General features: G+C 36.6%; 4 protein-coding genes across 5 annotated transcripts; 3 read left to right on the top strand and 1 right to left on the bottom strand.

Annotated features, from left to right (window-relative positions):
* Window positions 1-1147: 1147 nt before the first annotated feature.
* Window positions 1148-5886, bottom strand: LOC108040537 (lysosomal alpha-mannosidase). Of its 2 annotated transcripts, none has more exons than XM_017118040.2 (10): window positions 5613-5886; window positions 4875-5245; window positions 4531-4736; window positions 4338-4474; window positions 3823-3956; window positions 3098-3738; window positions 2816-3036; window positions 2342-2753; window positions 1839-2281; window positions 1148-1779 (listed from the first exon to the last, which is right to left on the bottom strand). In XM_017118040.2, the coding sequence occupies exons 1-10, from the start codon at window positions 5721-5723 to the stop codon at window positions 1213-1215; spliced, it is 3243 nt and encodes a 1080-aa protein (XP_016973529.2). In that variant the 5' UTR covers window positions 5724-5886; the 3' UTR covers window positions 1148-1212. The 2 variants fall into 2 exon arrangements, with proteins under 2 accessions (XP_016973529.2, XP_016973528.2); XM_017118039.2 differs by lacking the exon at window positions 3823-3956 and adding an exon at window positions 4107-4240.
* Window positions 5887-8103: 2217 nt separating this feature from the next.
* On the top strand, window positions 8104-11663 carry LOC108040540 (lysosomal alpha-mannosidase). The gene is made up of 6 exons (XM_017118047.2): window positions 8104-8310; window positions 8497-8867; window positions 8924-9394; window positions 9447-10057; window positions 10117-10343; window positions 10407-11663. Exons 1-6 carry the CDS (start codon window positions 8227-8229, stop codon window positions 11616-11618), a joined length of 2976 nt encoding a protein of 991 aa, XP_016973536.2. The 5' UTR covers window positions 8104-8226; the 3' UTR covers window positions 11619-11663.
* Window positions 11619-14562, top strand: LOC108041442 (acid-sensing ion channel 5). Its single transcript, XM_044460374.1, has 12 exons — window positions 11619-11655; window positions 11943-11984; window positions 12264-12372; window positions 12497-12602; window positions 12657-12748; window positions 12811-13264; window positions 13321-13443; window positions 13503-13653; window positions 13705-13767; window positions 13834-13940; window positions 14251-14365; window positions 14447-14562. The coding sequence occupies exons 1-12, from the start codon at window positions 11619-11621 to the stop codon at window positions 14560-14562; spliced, it is 1515 nt and encodes a 504-aa protein (XP_044316309.1).
* Window positions 14563-16101: 1539 nt separating this feature from the next.
* LOC108041441 (acid-sensing ion channel 5) lies at window positions 16102-18595 on the top strand. The gene is made up of 10 exons (XM_017119370.2): window positions 16102-16223; window positions 16349-16454; window positions 16509-16600; window positions 16663-17104; window positions 17161-17283; window positions 17342-17492; window positions 17544-17606; window positions 17668-17774; window positions 18282-18396; window positions 18480-18595. Exons 1-10 carry the CDS (start codon window positions 16102-16104, stop codon window positions 18593-18595), a joined length of 1437 nt encoding a protein of 478 aa, XP_016974859.2.
* The last annotated feature ends 321 nt before the right edge of the window (window positions 18596-18916 follow it).

Raw genomic sequence — 18916 nt, forward strand, 5'->3', positions numbered from 1 at the left:
CATAGACCTACTTTTGATGGCCTTAATATAATATTTAACTAATACTATACTAGAAATAGTTAAGCTTGGTTGTTTTATAGTAAATCCTGGAAATTTAAATTATAGGCATGCAAATATGTCAAGGGTCTTAAAGCGCCACGAATGAGAAAACAAGTATTTTATAAAGCTTGAAATAGAACAAATGAAACCAAACGACTTGCCCCTTTGCTTTGCAAGTTGCCAACTTTTTTCATTAAAATACGCTTTCTCATTCTACTACTTCTTCCTACTTCAAAACTAATAGTTGAATTTTTTATATTAAAGAGGGTAAACATACAAGCATCCACACCCTTATACATATATAGAACTGGACTTTTGGTACCTATTACTTACGGCCTAAACGGGAGAATATTTATCATGCAAGTCCGCAAAACAGTAGAAAACAAAGTGTAAGGAAATACTGGGTATCTCATATTCGAGTCAAACTATTAAATATTTTTCTGGTTAGTTTTTCGACAATGACTGCAGTCCTTGCACCGCCAATGAATATATAATATGCAAGGAATGTCCCCCTCTTTTCTATATTTAACAAGTTCTACAATTTAATTTGGACCAAGCATAATTAAATATGTGTGCATGAAAATTTACACAACAAGGGCACCCGGAATATTAAATATTATCCGCATTAAATTACCACAAAGGACCTTCTATGTGTGACTGTGAACCTCACTATATTCAGTTGGTCTGATATACTCATTGTAATATAACGTAAAATGTTGGCATATATGCATATACATTCCTGCCGTTACTCTCATTTGAAGCAAGGGAAATATACATTTTAGTATGGGTGATCATCTCAAGAAAATCTTTACTGACCTCAATTTCAACCTAAAGACTTTGGACAACTCAAATAAATAAATCAAGTGCGTACAGGCCATCGCATTCCCAAAGAACAAAAGACTTTTTGTTGGCCATTCTAATGTAAAATCACGAAGGCTGAATGTTTTGTTGCGCTTACATGGATTTAGTAAAGATTTTAAGGAAGCTTTTACAAAGGCACAAAAATAACTTACATTGTTGTAGCCCACACTCATGGGAAAATACTTGGCAATTTTAAACTATAATACAATAACACACCCACAGATACATACTATGCAAGTCAAGCAGGTTAACATTTATATATTATTTAATTTTATTAAACACATTGTTTGTTGCTTTTCATAAATAAGAACTTTAGGCTGTTTTTAAGTAAACAATGAAAGTTCGGATCTCCATTGGGCTCAGTTCAATAATGTAATCCTGACTATCGCTGTCTGCCTTGAAGGAATTATATGCACCATCCGATGACTTTGATGATCGTCCCTCGTCCTTATTAATTTGTTCTGAGTTGGTTTCGCGCTTAATCCGGTTACTCTGGGCACCCAACTGTCCTGCTGGCAAAGCTTCCTCTGCATATTTAACACCCAGCATGGGTTTCTCCGGACTTAATAGGTGTACAGACTTCGCGGGTTCCTCAAATGTTCCGTATGTGTTAAATGCCGCTTCTTCGGGATCAGGAGCGAATTGGAATCTTCGAGTTTCGTCTAACCAGGCATTTCCATCCAGAGTTGTTTCCCGGATGCCTTCAATGTCGAAAGCACTCAGTACGTTTTTAACATTGAACTGCACGGGTTTGGAGTAAGATGCATCCTCTCCGTTCTCCATTATATGCTCGAATCGCACCAGAAGTTGATTCTCATGCCAGGGTTCCAAGGTAAGGAGGTTTACGGGCTTGGGCAGAACCAAAGAAATCCCTGTGAACTGTGAATAAAGGCAGATTAGACTCAATTAAAGAGTATATGGTCAGTTTAGACACTTACAGTGTTTGTAAAGGATGTCTGCCATTCGTCGGCACTATAGGCCTCCATGTTGCTAAAGAATTTCCATGTGGGCATCAGTTTCTCCAGCTGGGTTAGTCGCTCAAGCGCTTTAAGGGAGACACCTTCGCGATCAGTGGACCGTCCAAAGAAGAGGTGGTGCTTTCCGCGAGCAATCAGACCATCGCCGAATTCGGTTTCATTCAGAGCCTCGCCCACGCCAAAAGCATCATCACGCAACAAGCGACGATGGACCATCAACTCCAAGGATCCATCCTTCAAGGAGCTGCCTCCCTGGGCTCTGTCTGTCAGGATCGCCATGCGTGCTGTATCGTCCTCCAGATCTATTTTGGTCGTAATGGGGTAGTAATTTCCAGCCACTTCTTCGTTGATCCTCACGCTCCACGTATCACGGTGGTTGAGTTTTCGCTTTATCATTTCACGACCTGTTAAAAAAGGATAAGTTCAAGAACTAAATAAGATAGTTTAAAGTCATCAAACATTACCATTTGAATCGGTGCGGAAAATGCCGTCTGACTCGATGTCAGAGTTAAAGCGAGTAATGACCTCCTTGCCGATGCCATCATCAATGGGAATCGGTCCAACCAACCACTCGAATTCTGCAAAAGAGTCCTTATTGTAGACTCGCACCACCTGGCTAATCCAATCGTTGAACTTCTGATGGACTTCCTGGACCAAATCGCCCTTGTAGACTTCAATTTCAACTTGGTCGGCGGAAAAGTGAATCTTGTTCTCGTTTGGCCGGAAGATGTAAGCTCCGGATGATCGATTGAGAAACTCGGCATTATTTCCAACAGCACCTTCGTAGAACAAAAACTCCTGGCTAACCAATCTGGTTAGGCCATCAGCGGTTACCTCAGAAAGGAATCCATTGGTGTCAAAACCAAGTTTAATATGCTGGAGATTACAAAACATATGCATTATTATATAATATCAGATTAGCAGTGAACTGATCTTACACTATTTCCAATTACTGTCACACTTGTAGTGCTCTTCGGCGAAGCCCTTGTCTTTCCGGTGGCTTCAGTATTATCCAGTTTTTCAATATAATACGTACGATATCCCAAAGGTGGAATGTTGGTGGCCAAGAACACCAGTTCATATTTGGCAGTCGAGTTTCGGTGCTTTATATTGATTACTGGTGTGGGAATTGGCACAGCTTGGGTTTCTAAAGTCACACCTGAAATATATAATAATCTATTTTATACCGGATCTCTATTTTACTTGTCCTATGATCATACCCTTATTATCGATGATTTTGTAATTAGGATCTGATACGGGAATCCTCACATATTCACTGATCGTATGAGCCAGAGGATTGTAAAGCGTTAGAGCAAATCTGTCATTTACTTCGGAAACGGGACAGGAAGTGATGTTTAGCAAGGCACAGGTTTTGAATTCAAAGACATATTTGGCTGCTTTATCTTTGACATTTTCTTTGGATTGCACTGTGAGTTGATTCAAAACATTTCGAGTGGTGGCACCACAGGCTCTGAAGGCAACGCTCATCCTCTTGGCATAGTCCAGAGCAACCGCTTCCTTTTCCGTTCCAGTTATGGCATCATGGTGCTGCATTATTCCCAGGGTTTCGCGCATGAAGGTCAAGTGGGGAGCGAATTCCTCGGGTTTATTGGGGGCCAGAGCACTCAGTTGCTTGCAAACTTGCAGGAAGTGGTTACCATCCCGTTCAAATCGCTTCAGAGTTGGGCGCGATGTGAAATATCCGGTCCAGTAAGCATGGGGATCGGAGGCATAGGGGAAGAAGTCATCGCTCTTTGTGGGCCAAGTTATGCCGGCATCGTGCAGCGATTTCAGATAACACGATGGTGTCGAGTAAAGCAGGTTTATATTTGAACCATTCGCCTGACGCTCATTGGCATATCTGTGAGTTTGGTAAAGACGGTAACCATGTAGTAACCTTTCCTTTTTGTTCCGCTAAACTCTGTTGAGGAAAGCCCCTACTTACTTAATCAACTTATCCAGGTTCTTATACCACATATCGGCATTTTGGTAGTGGAAGTCCTCACCCATGGTAAGTATCACGTTGGGAGTGCGAAATTGTGTGGCCATTTTAGTAACATATTCCAAGAAGGCATCAACCTGTTTGTCACACGCATTTATGGCTTTTCAATTAGGTTATCTTTCAGGTGAGTGACGGCACATTTTTAGGACATGTTGGACAGTACAATTTTGAATTTAGGGGCTTTCTTAAACAGTTAGCTTCGCAAGGACAAAACAATATGCAATTACCGTATCAATTTGTCGAGGTTCTTATAATAGACTTGGGCAGCCTGGTATGTGAAATCACCACCCATTGTGATAATGATATTGTTGGTGCGGTAGTATTGGGATTGGGTCTTGGCGAAATCCAAAAACGTATCGATCTGATGGGGTGGGGGACATTAACAAAAGACAAAACAAACGCTTAACCAATGCCAGAAGCATAACACTTAAAACACTACATATGGTATCAATTCTTACGCGCTCTTTAACATTGTTATCGGGGCTGTGCTTGCCATCAATTATAGGGGCATCGCTGCATAAAACATCGAAACAGAATCCATCTGGTGCCTGGTAATTGTTGTATAGAGCACCGCTAAACAGATCCGCTTCCTCACCTAAAAATACAAACGAGGTTATAGAAATTTTCCTTTAACGAGTAAATTCTAACTACCTAGATTTGCTGATCCGTGCCATATCATTTCAGCATTTTTGGTCATTAGACGTTCGTCCTTGTCTTGGTAGTCCAATCGTCCGAAAAACATTCCATCGAAACCCATCTGGGCGAACATGGAAGCCATTTCCCTGGAGTGACCGAAGGGATCTATTTGCCATCCAACCCGCGGACGTCCACACTCTCCAAAGGTATCATTCAAAAGTCTGCAATTATATTTCTCAATTAAAAGGGATTGTCATATTAAGAAACACTTATTTAACTTAGCTGATTTTAACATGTTAATATATACGATTCATATATTACTGATATTCGACCTCGTATACACTCGTTATCTTACATACCTTAAGCCCCAAGAAAATTGATCAATCACACTCTGGTAGTGCGTTGTCGCCTCATCATTCATACTCCAAGCGCCGCCAATGAACTCGAGTCTGCCTTGTTCCACCAACATCTTTACAGCATCCTGGACCTTGGTGGTCTGCTCCTTCCACCATTTGAAGAAAAAGGCGGACTCGACATATATGAATCGTTTCTCGGGATCTCTCAGCAGAGCCTCCACAACCGAATCGATAATATATTGCACTCCAGCTTTCTGAATCCTCGTCTCGCTGCCATAGTAATATTGGTCCACAGTCTTCAGCCATCCGACGTCATCATGTGTATGTGCTACAAGATGCACGTTCAGCATATTCGGCTTTGTGGGATGACAGCTCTGAAATGAAATTGGCATTTAGAAATTAACATTTTTTTAAATAGTTTTTCTTGGCACTACAATTTATATGAATTAACTCGACTCACGGCCCTTAAAATGTGTAACTTCCAAGCAAAACTAAAACGCTGCAACGTTATTTCTTTACAGAAAGAAAAATTAAGATTGCTTATAATATTTATATATACTATATATATTCATATAAATGTATATAGCAAAATTTACATATTATAATCGCTTATCAGTTACATTCTCTCACTTGAAAATCAGCCTGAAAGAAATTTGTGTGTTTGCTAGGTCGAATAACTATCAACATGTTGCATTTGCAACATTATTGTTCCCATTTCTAGGAAGGGGAACATTGACTTACCTGATAGCCGCACTGAGAGGCCTTTTGCTGAATACTCCGCAGATCGGCATCGTGAATTAGACAGCAAAGGGCGCAAAAGAATGCAAGCCACACAGAAGTCTTCGCAGACATTGCAGTTTTCTTTATTTACGTTTAGGGAATTTGCATCCAATTACTTTGTTTTCACAACGAACACTTTGCCAGTATGGTACACCATATACATACACAGAGACTGGAAAGAACGGACTGCAAAAGGTAACGAAGTCTCAACCGATCGCACCGGCTTCTCAATGCGGACTGCTCAAGCAGGGACCGAAAACTCAGCTCGAAACCTACTTGAGAATGATTCTTTATTGCTGTGTACATACGAACATCGAGAAATTGAGCAAGTATTCTTACATATATTTCTACTCTAGAGAGTGGGTATGTGTGAAAACACCGGGCAGTGCGCATGAAACATTCTGATAGGGCCTTATAAAGTCGTACATGCGCGTTTTAAAGTATTCCTTCAAAGATTGTTGAAGTGACTTTAGCTTGATCCATCTAATCGTTTCCACAATACAAATTAGTGGAGTGTTTAATTGGTTTCTGAAAACCATTCAGCACACTAAAGCATTTAAGATAGCATTGAAGTTAATCTTGTTACTATCGGAGGCTCTAAAAGGGTCTGAGTGGTACTCTTCAGAAACCGGAGGTAATAACATTACCTTCGAATTACAGTCACCCAGTAATCGCCTATGGAATCATGACGACTTATAGTCTATAAGGTGGATTAAATTGGGTTATTCTGTAAAAGATTTCATCTATTTCAACTAAAGTTACAAGATCAGGAGATCAAAGAAAATCTATCCACTGTAAAATAAATAGATGATAAATAAATATTTTATTTCAATCTTAGAAATCGGGAACTAGGTCTTTCGATGAGCTCGAAATATATGTAGGTTAGGAAACTAAAGGTAACATGACTCTTAACTCATAATATTCTCTAATTTAAATAATATTTACCAAAAAGTTTATAGTATTATATAAGACAGAGCTGAAAAGAAAATTGTTGGAAAGTGTGAATGGAGTATTACTTTTGAAGATAAGAATTAAGTGTTCTGATTAGTAAGACATACATATATATCATGCCGAGACCTGGCAACTCGAGAAAGCTTATACGAAAGCTATAACCTGTTATTTCCTTTCACAGTATTGAACTTAAAAAATAATAAAATAAAAAAAAAAAAAAAAAGTAACTCAAATTTTAAAAGAGTATTTTAAAATTCTTGGAAGCAGATTAATTACACTGTGTTAACTACTTTATGTTACTATTTAATGTTAAGTTTTTTACGCGTGATAATTGCGATATCACGCATTGAAAATATAAGAACTTTTACCGCCTTGAATTTAAATATTCTAAGGAGTGGGTCGTCTTTTATCTACCCTTTTGAGATACCAAACACCATTCTCCTTAATTTTTTTTTTTTCATTTTATATATTTTTTTTTTTATTTTTACATTTTACACTTTTCAGTAACAATTTCACATGTAGTAGGCTTTAAAAGAATACAAGTTAAATTTTAAGAGGGGAAATATTCAATAGGCATAAATAACCGCAAAAATGAGTTTAAACCTGCAGGTTTCAATAAGTTTAATTTCGTTGTCCTGTGTTTATCTAAAATTGAAATGAGGAGCAACATTTTATTTTCAAACAAATTTACCTAAATTTACAAATATCTACAACATTCAATAACAACAAATAGCCTCACAAACAGCCCAAGCTATTTGAATAAAGCCCATTTGAATGTGACCTCCACGCACAAGAAAAGTAAAAATGCTTGAAAATAAAAACATGTATCTTAACACATTCTTGTAAACATTGTGCCTGCAAATAGATATAAACCTTAATTTAGTTTAAGAAGAATTGTTAATTTCTTAATTTTCTTAAAAGTTGTGAGTGAGTAATGATTATAAAATCATTCGTAGAGGAAACCGCATTTGCATCACTTCTATAAGTATAGCGATGATAAGTCTTCGGGCTGAATAACACACATGAGGTCTTTAAGAGCTGGTTATAAAAATAATTAAAAGTTTCTTGTTTACAAGACGAGCTCTTTATATACCACTTATTTAAGTACAAATTCATAAAGCCATTCGATTTCCTTTCGTAATCTGAATAATTAATTACTTGAAATGATTGCAAAAAAGATAAGAACTTTAATGCAAAATACAGAAGTCGTTGACTAGTAGCCAAACATAAACAAATACGAATATGTATGCTTATTTTGAAAACTGATAAGCCCAAACCCTAAGTTCATTCCAATACATGATTACGCGAAAGCAAGTATAGGCATTTTTTAGCGAAATCAGATGAATGTTTATTTGTATATGAGTATAAACAACCGATGAACGCAATGCAATACTGTGTATTTTCCTTCTATCTAGGGTGTACAGCGCTGTAAATTGTTATCGCTTGAGCTCCTAAATGGATTTTAATTTGATAGTCCCACTCAAGCCAATGCGATCGCGGTACAAGGTTTATCGCTTCAAGTGGCACATTGCTGGGGTCTAAGGAGTTGCCTCGTTTCGCGTTTCATTTCATTCGACTCAACAGCCCCGATAAGAACCCTCCGTGGAGCGAAGCGTTCACCGAAATGGCATATTTCAGTAGTGTACCGGTTTTTATCACTCTGTTTTTACTGAATAATGCGGTATCCGGGGCTACCTGTGGGATTAAGGTAACAAGTTCTAAAGAAGTCAGCTCAAAAATACAAAATACAAACAATTATGTTCAGTCTGTGAAGTGCAGTGCCATGCTTTCATCTTTAACTTTATTGATTTAGAAGACAGATTTTTTCAAATTTAAAGTATAAAGTGCGTCCGGTGTATATTTATATATTCTAGAATATGTGCTTTGATTGTAGGCATGCCCCGTCACGAAATTAAACATGATCAATGTTCATTTGGTCCCCCACTCGCACGACGATGTCGGTTGGCTGAAAACGGTCGATCAGTATTACTATGGAAGTCAGAACAAAATTCAGCACGCTGGAGTGCAATATATTTTGGATACGGTGGTGGAGGAGCTCCTGAAGGACTCCAAGCGGCGTTTCATCCAGGTGGAGACGTTCTTCTTTTCGAAATGGTACGCCGAACAAAACGCAACTGTTCAACGAGCTGTACAAAAATTAGTAGCAGAAGGACGACTGGAATTTGCGGGAGGAGCTTGGAGTATGAACGATGAAGCCACAGTTCACTACCAAAGTGTAATAGATCAATTCAATTTGGGATTGAAGTGAGTCCTGTTATAAATGTTTAATAAATCTTAGCTCCTAATCAATTATGTTTCAGATACTTAAACGACATCTTTGGTGATTGTGGACGACCGACAATAGGTTGGCAGATCGATCCATTTGGTCACTCCCGGGAAATGGCCTCTATTTTCGCTCAAATGGGATATAATGGCGAATTTTTCGCTCGCATGGATTACGTGGACAAAAAGAAACGTCTGGAAGACCAAGGAATGGAGATGATTTGGCAATCAAGCGAATCCCTAAAGGACTCTCACATATTTACTGGCATGCTCTACAATCACTATTCAGCTCCTCCAGGCTTCTGTTTTGATATTAATTGCCACGATGCTCCAATAATCGATGGCGAGAGCTATGACAATAACGTCGACCAAAGAGTCAATGACTTCATCGACTATGTTAAGACAATGTCAAAGTCCTTCCGATCTACTCATATAATGGTCCCAATGGGAGACGATTTTCAGTACGAAGAAGCCGCAGTTAACTACAAGAACATGGACAAACTTATTAAGTAAGTAATCTTGATTATTTTTCTTATCTGGGATGTTTATCATTTTTATCAGGTACGTCAACGATCGCCAATCGAAGGGATCTCAGGTCAACGTTTTCTACTCAACGCCCTCCTGCTATCTCCACGAATTGCATCAGTTGCAGCAAACGTGGCCGAACAAAACCGAGGACTTCTTTCCCTACTCCAGTGATTCGCACTCCTACTGGACTGGTTATTTCACCTCGAGGCCCACGCAGAAACGCTTTCATCGCGATGGAAATCACTTCTTTCAAACGGTCAAGCAACTGAGTGTTCTGGCCAATTTGACCAGCACTCGGCACTCCGAAGATCTGGAGAGTCTTAGTCAGGCGATGGGAATAATGCAGCACCATGATGCAGTTACGGGCACTGAAAAACAGGCGGTTGCCCGCGATTACGACCGTATGTTATTCAAGGCAATTGTAGACGCCGAGAATAATGCTCGCGATGCCCTCCGATCTCTGACCAATCTCACTTCTGGGGAGTTCGAAAGTTGCCTAGAACTGAACATAAGTGTTTGTTCTTTCACCCAGAACAGTGCCAACAATGTGGTTGTCACACTGGTAAATCTATTGGCTCACACTTCAACACAATATGTGCGTATTCCAGTGAAAAGCGATAACTACATAGTCACCGATGAAAAAGGTATTCCAATCTTATAAACATTAATTAACAGGTTTTTAAAAATTTTTAATTTCATTTAGGTCGTGAAATACCTTCGGAAGTTGTCCCCGTTCCTTGGCAAGTTTTGGCTATGGAACACCGATCGAATGACACGCAACACGAGTTGGTTTTTGAAGCCACAGTTGAAAAGATTGCAAACTTCTTAATCCGTGTACTACCTTCACCAAAAAGTAATGTACAAAATCTTATTCATTTCCCCACAGAGAAAGCCCTGGATGAGTCCGATGAATTGACGGTGGAGAATTCGGTAAGCATATGGCAAGGTTTTCCGATTTATTTCCATTCTCTATAGTTGACTTTTACGTTTTAGCTCGTTAAACTCACTTTTAATACAACTACGGGTGGCTTGAAAACCATTGAAATGAACGGCCTAACCGAAACTATTGATCAAAGCTTTGGCGTATACAAGGGATTTCGAGGCAATAATGGTGAAGCCAAAAACCGATCGTCAGGGGCTTACGTTTTCCGTCCGGACGGAGGCTTTGAAAAACTAAATAACAAAGTGGGGATTTCGTTCTATAATGGCACCCGAGTTAAGGAGGTCCATCAGCATGTGAACGAGTGGATATCGCAGGTAATCCGCGTTTACCAGGGCGACAATCGCGTGGAATTCGAATGGTTGGTGGGACCGATACCAACGGAAGATGAAGTTGGAAAAGAGATAGTCATTCGCTTCTCGAGCAATATATCCTCGAAGGGTATATTTTATACAGACTCGAATGGTCGGGAAATGCTGGAACGCGAGAGAAACCAGCGTGACACCTTCAATCCCGACATGTCAGAGGCAATAAGCGGAAACTATTATCCAGTAACCGGGCAAATTTCACTGCAAGACGACGAGGTGCGAATCACGCTGCTAAACGATCGAGCACAGGGAGGAACTAGCTTGAAGGACGGGGAATTGGAGCTTATGCTGCATCGGCGTTTACTGAATGACGATGCTTTTGGTGTTGGCGAAGCCCTTAATGAGACTCAGTATGGAACTGGGTTGATCGCAAGGGGAAAGGTTTCCCTAATTATCGACGAGGCCTCAAAGAAGCCTAATCACGCAGAGAGACTGGTTCAGCATGAGATAGACCAACCCTTTTGGAAGTTTTTCAGCAAATCAAATAGAGTACCATCCGTAAATAAGAACATGATTCCCGATTTTACCGACTTCCCCCCGTTGGTCGAACTTCTTTCCTTTGAACAACATTCTGAGGATCACATTTTGATACGAGTGGAGAACTTTAATACAAACGGAAATGTAGTTAGCTTCAACATTTATCCCCTCTTTTCTTCCTTGAGTGGGTATAAGATTTGGGAAACAACTTTGGACGGAAATATGAAGTTGGGCGATATGAAGAGATACAAATTTAATCAAGATGGCATTGGCAGTATTCCTTCCTCCGTTGAATATTTCTACGCCCCACATAACCCGATGTCCTCCGATTATACAATGGATGCTTCTGAATTCGTTGTGACACTGGTCCCAATGCAAATTCGTACATTCATCATCCAACAGAAAAATATTGTATACTGAATGTATCAAAATATTGAAAATATAACAAGAGATATTGGTTAAAAAGCTCTCGATTTTTTAGTATAAGACATATAGGAAGTTTAAGTATAGAAAGTCTATGATTCTTCGGGTTTAGTGCATTACGGCATTTGAAATCTATTATGTTATATAACCCCCAAAACAAGTACTACAGTTTTTTTTTATTTCTGCACTTCAATAACTTTTTTAATTATGATACAAATTAAGCTACTTTACGTTAATTGCTAACAATATTGAAATTAATTAGATTAGTTCCCTTATGTCCAAACATATTTTTGAAATAATAACATCATATATTTTGTTAAGTACGTATAAATCAAACTCTTTTATTAGCAAAGCACGCAAGGTGCTATATCGAATAATCTTGCATTGGTAATGAAGTGTAATTCAGGTTAATCGCAAAAACCACTTCAAACAGAGATTAGTCACGCTAACACATTTATTATTCTCGAAGAATTTGATATTTATATTTTAAATTTCGAAAGCCTTTATTCAGTTGCCTACCGAGCGTCCTACTTCCCTCTTCTAATTATTCAATTTTAAGATTAAATAATCGCAATATTGTAATTATTTCGGATAAATTATTAGACCATCTCTTCCCAATTTAGAACAGCATGGCGTTTAAAGATCGGCGATGGCCAAGAAGTATTATACATTTCATTGCTTTATACTTCAACAATTGTTGCATTCATGGGTTCCGATATCTTGTCAAAGCAATGCTTGTTGTCTTTGAAAAGTAAGTTTTAAAATATACTATATATATACAAATGAAATATTGATTTGTAGGTCCTATTTTAAAAACATCAAAAACTATATTGTAAAATTGTGATTACTATGAATATCTACGATTGCTTTTCTAGATTCCTGTGGCTTGTCTTGTTGTTTGTCTCAATATATTTCTGTATTGTTGTCTGCTTATCATCTATTGATCGTTACTATACGAAAAGCACACATATCGGATTGGAGGTACTGAGAAATCCTTAAAACTAGTATCCTTAATGTATCATTTGTAACATTTAGCGGAACTATTACTTTTGGAATACCACGTTACCAAGTGTAACAATATGTCCAATGCATCGCCTAGATAGCGCCTTGTTTGCTGATTATTGTCGGTACTGACTATTATCCATACTTATTTCTCTAGACCCTTTTACAATTTAAAAATTAATTTAAGGAAAAATGGCATTAAGGGAACACAAAAAACTGTTTTCTGGGACTTCCTAGAGAACTTGGCCAATTCTACTTACATTAATTTTCAAAACATTCCCGAGAGCGATCAGATCGATCAAATAATTAAGGACATAGGCCTAAAGCCGGAACACTACATGGATGTTATCTACAATCTTACCTTTGACTCAACCTACGATCCATTTGAACAAAACCGCACCCGCTGTGTTGATGGTCAGACTTACATTCATGTCCGACAGGTTCTCACTGAGTACGGATTATGCTACCTGGGAAATACTAGGCTAGGCTTAATGTATAGTTCCCGGTATTTAATATTCGGAAAGTATCCCGAGTTTAACAAATACGAGCACCAACGTAAGTTACTCCCCCATGTGGAGGGATCCTTTTTTGTACCGGACGTTGAATATACGGTAGTGGGCTTTACTAGCCCTGCCATAGATGTGAGTTTTTAAAGTTACTAATTAAGTTATTTATTTAAATATTATACCCTTCTAAGAGTTACATTCATTCTGCATATGAAGTAATGAAGGTGGACGCCAATTTTGGTTATACAAGTGATGGAATGGTATTCGATCCTTACCTTGAAGAGATTACTGCTGAGGATAACCTAGAAAGGCATGTTTCAGGTATCTTAAATATGCCAATAAAATATTCAATATTTAAATTTTCTGCAGTGAGACCACAGTGTCAATGAGAAAATGTCGCTTTCACCACGAATCAAATTTGACCCATTTTCCATTCTATACTAGAAATGTTTGCATGCAAGAGTGCCGTCTCAATTTGGCATATAAATTGTGCAAATGTATTCCCCATTTCTATCCTAATCGCAGTAAGTTCCGAACATTACATAAGCATTTAAAAACTAAAAACTTTCTTTTAGTCACAAACCCTAAAAAGGTGTGCGATTACAAAACTTTAAGATCGTGCTTTCCTCGTTATACCAGTAAGGACTAAATCTATTATAAGCAAAAAATTTTAACTGCATTTTATATAATACATAATAATATAGGTAATTTTCTTCAACTCTACGAGAAAAACGGAAGTGATAAGAAGACCCGTGTTTGTTATTGTGAACAGAACTGCATTGATTCAGTAGTTACAATGAGGACCGCCCTTGTAAGTCATTTCCGACTACTTATTCTTAGAGCAATCGGTAATTTTTTATAAAATTCTGAAAAATGCGAAGATTTGTAAAATTTGTAAACGAAGTTCCATTTGTTTCTTAATCCTTTTTGATTTGATATTTAAGCACAAAGCTTATTAACATAAAATGTAAAATTTGTATAAATTGGAATCGGCGGAATAAGTGTGTTAACTTATACTATTTACTAATAACTGCCAAAAAAAACTTCGGTATACCGAAGTTCTTATCTATTGTCTGGGGTTATAAAGTCTTGAAAATCTTGTCTTCTGCTAATTTTTTTAGCCACTGTTAGACTCAAAAGAATTACTTCAAAGTATTGGATGCAAAGTATCCGTCAAAAGATGGCCACAGAATCGACTAAAGCGACAAGTTATATTTTCACTGACCGATCTATTAGGTAACTACATTTTATTGATGCTATATACAATTATTTTATACAAAAAATTTACCATTTCAACGTATTCTTTCTTTGTTTTAGTTTCAATCGGGGGAACGGCAGGACTATTTCTTGGATTCAGTGTTTTGGGATTGGTTGAAGTTTTATACTTCTTTACAATTAGGTTAATCTGGCAATCATTGGGTTACACCCTCTAAAAGTTAGCACCCAGTTACTTTTATTAACTTAAAACATAACTTGATAACTTAACTTATATTAACCTATTTTAACCGATTTGAATATACCATAAAACCGTAATAAATTATAAAACTGTAATTGGTTTACAAAATGATAAATAAAAAGGACACCCTTTGGTCTTAAAATAAAAGTAATCACCCAATTTATTAACTTAAATATAACTTAATAACTTAACTTATATTAACTTATTTTCAACGATTTGAATATACCATAAAACTGTAATAAATTATAAAACTGTAATTGGTTTATAATATGATAAATAAAATGGACAGCCTTTGAGCTTAAAATAAACAAGCTCATTTGAATGTGTAGTAAAAATATTTATTTATTCTTAAACCAGTAAAGTGAAAGCTTTCTGTATTATAGATTTTCACTGATTGGTTGGTTTTAAAACAACATCACTTTTTGTTTCTTAATGTTACTTTAAATACAATGGGAAAATGTACTATTTTTAATGTTAAAGTCTTCAGCTAGTCTGTTTTAGTAGATGTTATTTAATTTCGTTAATACATTTTTCTTGACCGAAGATTTAATTTCATGCAATTCCCTGCAAGCTTTATTTTGAGCTTTAGAGTCAGAAATGCTACATGTAGTAGCAGTTAATAAAATGTCATATTCGGGACTTCGAGGCAATAATGGTGAGCCAAAAACCGATGGTCAGGGGCTTACGTTTTCCGTCCGGACGGAGGCTTTGAAAACAAAGTGGGGATTTCGTTCTATAATGGCACCCGAGTTAAGGAGGTCCATCAGCACTTGAACGAGTGGATTTCGCAGGTAATCCGCGTTTACCAGGGCGACAATCACGTACTGAATGTAAAATAAAAAAATGTAAAATATATTGAAAATATAACAAGAGATATTGGTTAAAAAGATCTCGATTTTTTACTTAAACAAAAACAGAACAGAAAGTAAGAAATATTGTAGATATAGGAAGTATAGGAAGCTTAAGTATAGAAAGTCTATGACTCTTCGGTTATAGTGCATTATGGCATTTGAAATCTATTATGTTATATACCCTCCAAAACAAGTATTTCAGCTTTTTTTATTTCTGCACTTCAATAATTTTTTTTAATATGATACAAATTTAGCTACTTTACGTTAATTGCTAACAATATTGAAATTAATTAGATTAGTTCCCTTATGTCCAAACATATTTTTGAAATAATAACTTTTATATATTGTTAAGTACGTATAAATCAAACTCTTTTATTACCAAAGCACGCAAGGTGCTATATCGAATAATCTTGCATTGGTAATGAAGTGTAATTCAGTTTAATCACAAAAACCACTTCAAGCAGAGATTAGTCACGCTAACAAATTTATTATTTTCGAAGGGTTGAATTTGATATTTATATTTTACATTTTGAAAGCCTTTATTCAGTTGCCTTCCGAGCGTCCTACTTCCCTCTTCTAATTATTCAATTTTAAGATTAAATAATCCCAATATTGTAATTAGATCGGATAAATTATTAGACCATCTCTTCCCAATTTAGAACAGCATGGCGTTTAAAGATCGGCGATGGCCAAGAAGTATTATACATTTCATTGCTTTATACTTCAACAATTGTTGCATTCATGGGTTCCGATATCTTGTCAAAGCAATGCTTGTTGTCTTTGAAAAGTAAGTTTTAAAATAAACTATATATATACAAATGAAATATTGATTTGTATGTGCCATTTTAAAAACATCAAAAACTATTTTTGTAAAATTGTGATTACTATGAATAACTATGATTGCTTTTCCAGATTCCTGTGGCTTGTCTTGTTGTTTGTCTCAATATATTTCTGTATTGTTGTCTGCTTATCATCTATTGATCGTTACTATACGAAAAGCACACATATCGGATTGGAGGTACTGCGAAATCCTTAAAACTAGTATCCTTAATGTATCATTTGTAACATTTAGCGGAACTATTACTTTTGGAATACCACGTTTCCGAGTGTAACAATATGTCCAATGCATCGCCTAGACAGCGCCTTGTTTGGTGATTATTGTCGGTACTGACTATTATCCATATTTATTTCTCTAGACCTTTTTACAATTTAAAAATTAATTTAAGGAAAAATGGCATTAAGGGAACACAAAAAACTGTTTTCTGGGACTTCCTAGAGAACTTGGCCAATTCTACTTACATTAATTTTCAAAACATTCCCGAGAGCGATCAGATCGATCAAATAATAAAGGACATAGGCCTAAAGCCGGAACACTACATGGAGGTTATCTACAATCTTACCTTTGACTCAACCTACGAACCAATTGAACTCAAACGCACCCGCTGTGTTGATGGTCAGGATTTCATTCATGTCCGACAGGTTCTCACTGAGTACGGATTATGCTACCTGGGAAATACTAAGTTAGGTTTAATGTATAGTTCCCGGTATTCAATATTCGGAAAGTATCCCGAGTTTAACAACTACGATACCATCGCCCATTTGGATGGATCTTTTTTTGTACCGGACGTCCAATATACGATAGTGGGCTTTACTAGCCCGGCCTTATATGTGAGTTTTTAAAGTTACTAATTATGTTATTAATTTAAATATTAAACCCTTTTAAGACTTACCTACATTCTGCACACGAAGTAATGAAGGTGGACGCCAATTTTGGTTATACAATTGATGGAATGGTATTGGAGGCCTACCTCGAAGAGATTATTGCTGAGAATAACCTAGAAAGGCATGTTTCAGGTATCTTAAATATGCCAATATAATATTCAATATTTAAACTTCTGCAGTGAGACCACAGTGACAATGAGAAAATGTCGCTTTCACCACGAATCAAATTTGACCCATTTTCCATTCTATACTAAAAATGTTTGCATGCAAGAGTGCAGAATCAATCTGGCATACAAAATGTGCAAATGTATTCCTCACTTCTATCCTAATCGCAGTAAGTTAAGAATATTACATAAGCATTTAAAAATTAACAACTTTCTTTTAGTCACAAACCCTAAAAAGGTGTGCGATTACAAAACTTTAAGATCCTGCTTTCCTCGTTATACCAGTAAGCATTAAATCTATTATAAGAAAGAAATTTAAACTACATTTCATTAAATACATTTTAGGTTATTTTCTTCGTCTTTACGACGAAAATGGAAGTGATAAGGAGCCTCGTGCTTGCTATTGTGAACAGAACTGCCTTGATTCAGTAGTTTCAGTAAGGTCCGCCTTCGTAAGTTTTATGGTTTATGTTTTATTTCAGAGGGTATTATAATTATAATTGTACTCGATAATTTGCAATGTACAAAATGAGACATTTCTGAATACAAAAAGAATACGTATTATTTATCTGGATTATCATCCCAGTCGATCAAGATCTGTTTGTTTCTACCAAAACAAGTAAAGCTGTTAAAGCTGCTTTGATGACCAAACATCTTCCTTTTAATGTTGGTATTAAATATGATGGAACAATGAAGATCGGACGATTATATGAAAAATAGCATGGAACAAAATTTCACTGCCATATAAATCAAAAAACTTCATCATATTTTATGAAAACCTGAAAAGTGCGTAATTTGTTTCAATTTAGAAACTTTAGCACAAATATAAATTGGAACTGGTGGAATAAGTCTGATGGCTAATACTTTTTTCTTAAAACATCAAAAAACCTTCGGAGTACTAAAGCTATTGTCTGGGGTAAATAAATCTTGAAAATCTTGTCATCTGCCATTTTTTTTAGCAAAACTTTGGATCAAAACCATTACTTCAAAGTATTGGATGCAGCGTATCCATCAAAACTTGGCCACAGAATCGACTAAAGCGACAAGTTATATTTTCAGTGACCGATCTATTAGGTAACTACATTTTATTGATGTTATATACATACAATTATTTTATACAATATTTACCATTTCAACGTATTCTTTCTTTGTTTTAGTTTCAATCGGGGGAACGGCAGGACTATTTCTTGGATTCAGTGTTTTGGGATTGGTTGAAGTTTTATACTTCTTTACAATTAGGTTAATCTGGCAATCATTGGGTTACACCCTCTAAAAGTTAGCACCCAGTTACTTTTATTAGCTTAAAACATAACTTGATAACTTAACTTATATTAACCTATTTTAACCGATTTGAATATACCATAAAACTGTAATAAATTATAAAACTGTAATTGGTTTACAAAATGATAAATAACAAGAAAGAAAAGCTAACTTCGGGCGGAGCCGAAGTTGATATACCCTTGCAGAATATTCTGTAAATTATATTCTCCAAAACTATTCATATGATGCATTCTTAATACTCATAAAAAATCCCTTTCTAACTTTAAAAACACCAAAGTTATGGCATTTTCAATCGTTCAGTTATATGGCAGCT

The sequence above is a fragment of the Drosophila rhopaloa genome, unplaced genomic scaffold (assembly GCF_018152115.1).
Source record: "Drosophila rhopaloa isolate 14029-0021.01 unplaced genomic scaffold, ASM1815211v1 contig_2, whole genome shotgun sequence".
NCBI lineage: Eukaryota > Metazoa > Arthropoda > Insecta > Diptera > Drosophilidae > Drosophila > Drosophila rhopaloa.

Coding starts and splice junctions, on each gene's coding strand:
- LOC108041442 (XM_044460374.1), top strand. CDS start 11,619: ATGTATCAAAATATTGAAAATATAACAAGAGATATTG. Junction 12,373..12,496: donor ATGCTTGTTGTCTTTGAAAA/GTAAGTTTTAAA, acceptor TTGCTTTTCTAG/ATTCCTGTGGCTTGTCTTGT. Junction 13,444..13,502: donor AGGATAACCTAGAAAGGCAT/GTTTCAGGTATC, acceptor TTCTGCAGTGAG/ACCACAGTGTCAATGAGAAA.
- LOC108040537 (XM_017118040.2), bottom strand. CDS start 5,723: ATGTCTGCGAAGACTTCTGTGTGGCTTGCATTCTTTTGCGCCCTTTGC. Junction 4,737..4,874: donor CAATTTTCTTGGGGCTTAAG/GTATGTAAGATA, acceptor ATATAATTGCAG/ACTTTTGAATGATACCTTTG. Junction 2,282..2,341: donor TTTCCGCACCGATTCAAATG/GTAATGTTTGAT, acceptor CTTTTTTAACAG/GTCGTGAAATGATAAAGCGA.
- LOC108041441 (XM_017119370.2), top strand. CDS start 16,102: ATGGCGTTTAAAGATCGGCGATGGCCAAGAAGTATTATACATTTCATT. Junction 16,601..16,662: donor TTGTTTGGTGATTATTGTCG/GTACTGACTATT, acceptor AATTAATTTAAG/GAAAAATGGCATTAAGGGAA. Junction 18,397..18,479: donor TTCAGTGACCGATCTATTAG/GTAACTACATTT, acceptor TCTTTGTTTTAG/TTTCAATCGGGGGAACGGCA.
- LOC108040540 (XM_017118047.2), top strand. CDS start 8,227: ATGGCATATTTCAGTAGTGTACCGGTTTTTATCACTCTGTTTTTACTG. Junction 9,395..9,446: donor AACATGGACAAACTTATTAA/GTAAGTAATCTT, acceptor CATTTTTATCAG/GTACGTCAACGATCGCCAAT. Junction 10,058..10,116: donor CATAGTCACCGATGAAAAAG/GTATTCCAATCT, acceptor AATTTCATTTAG/GTCGTGAAATACCTTCGGAA.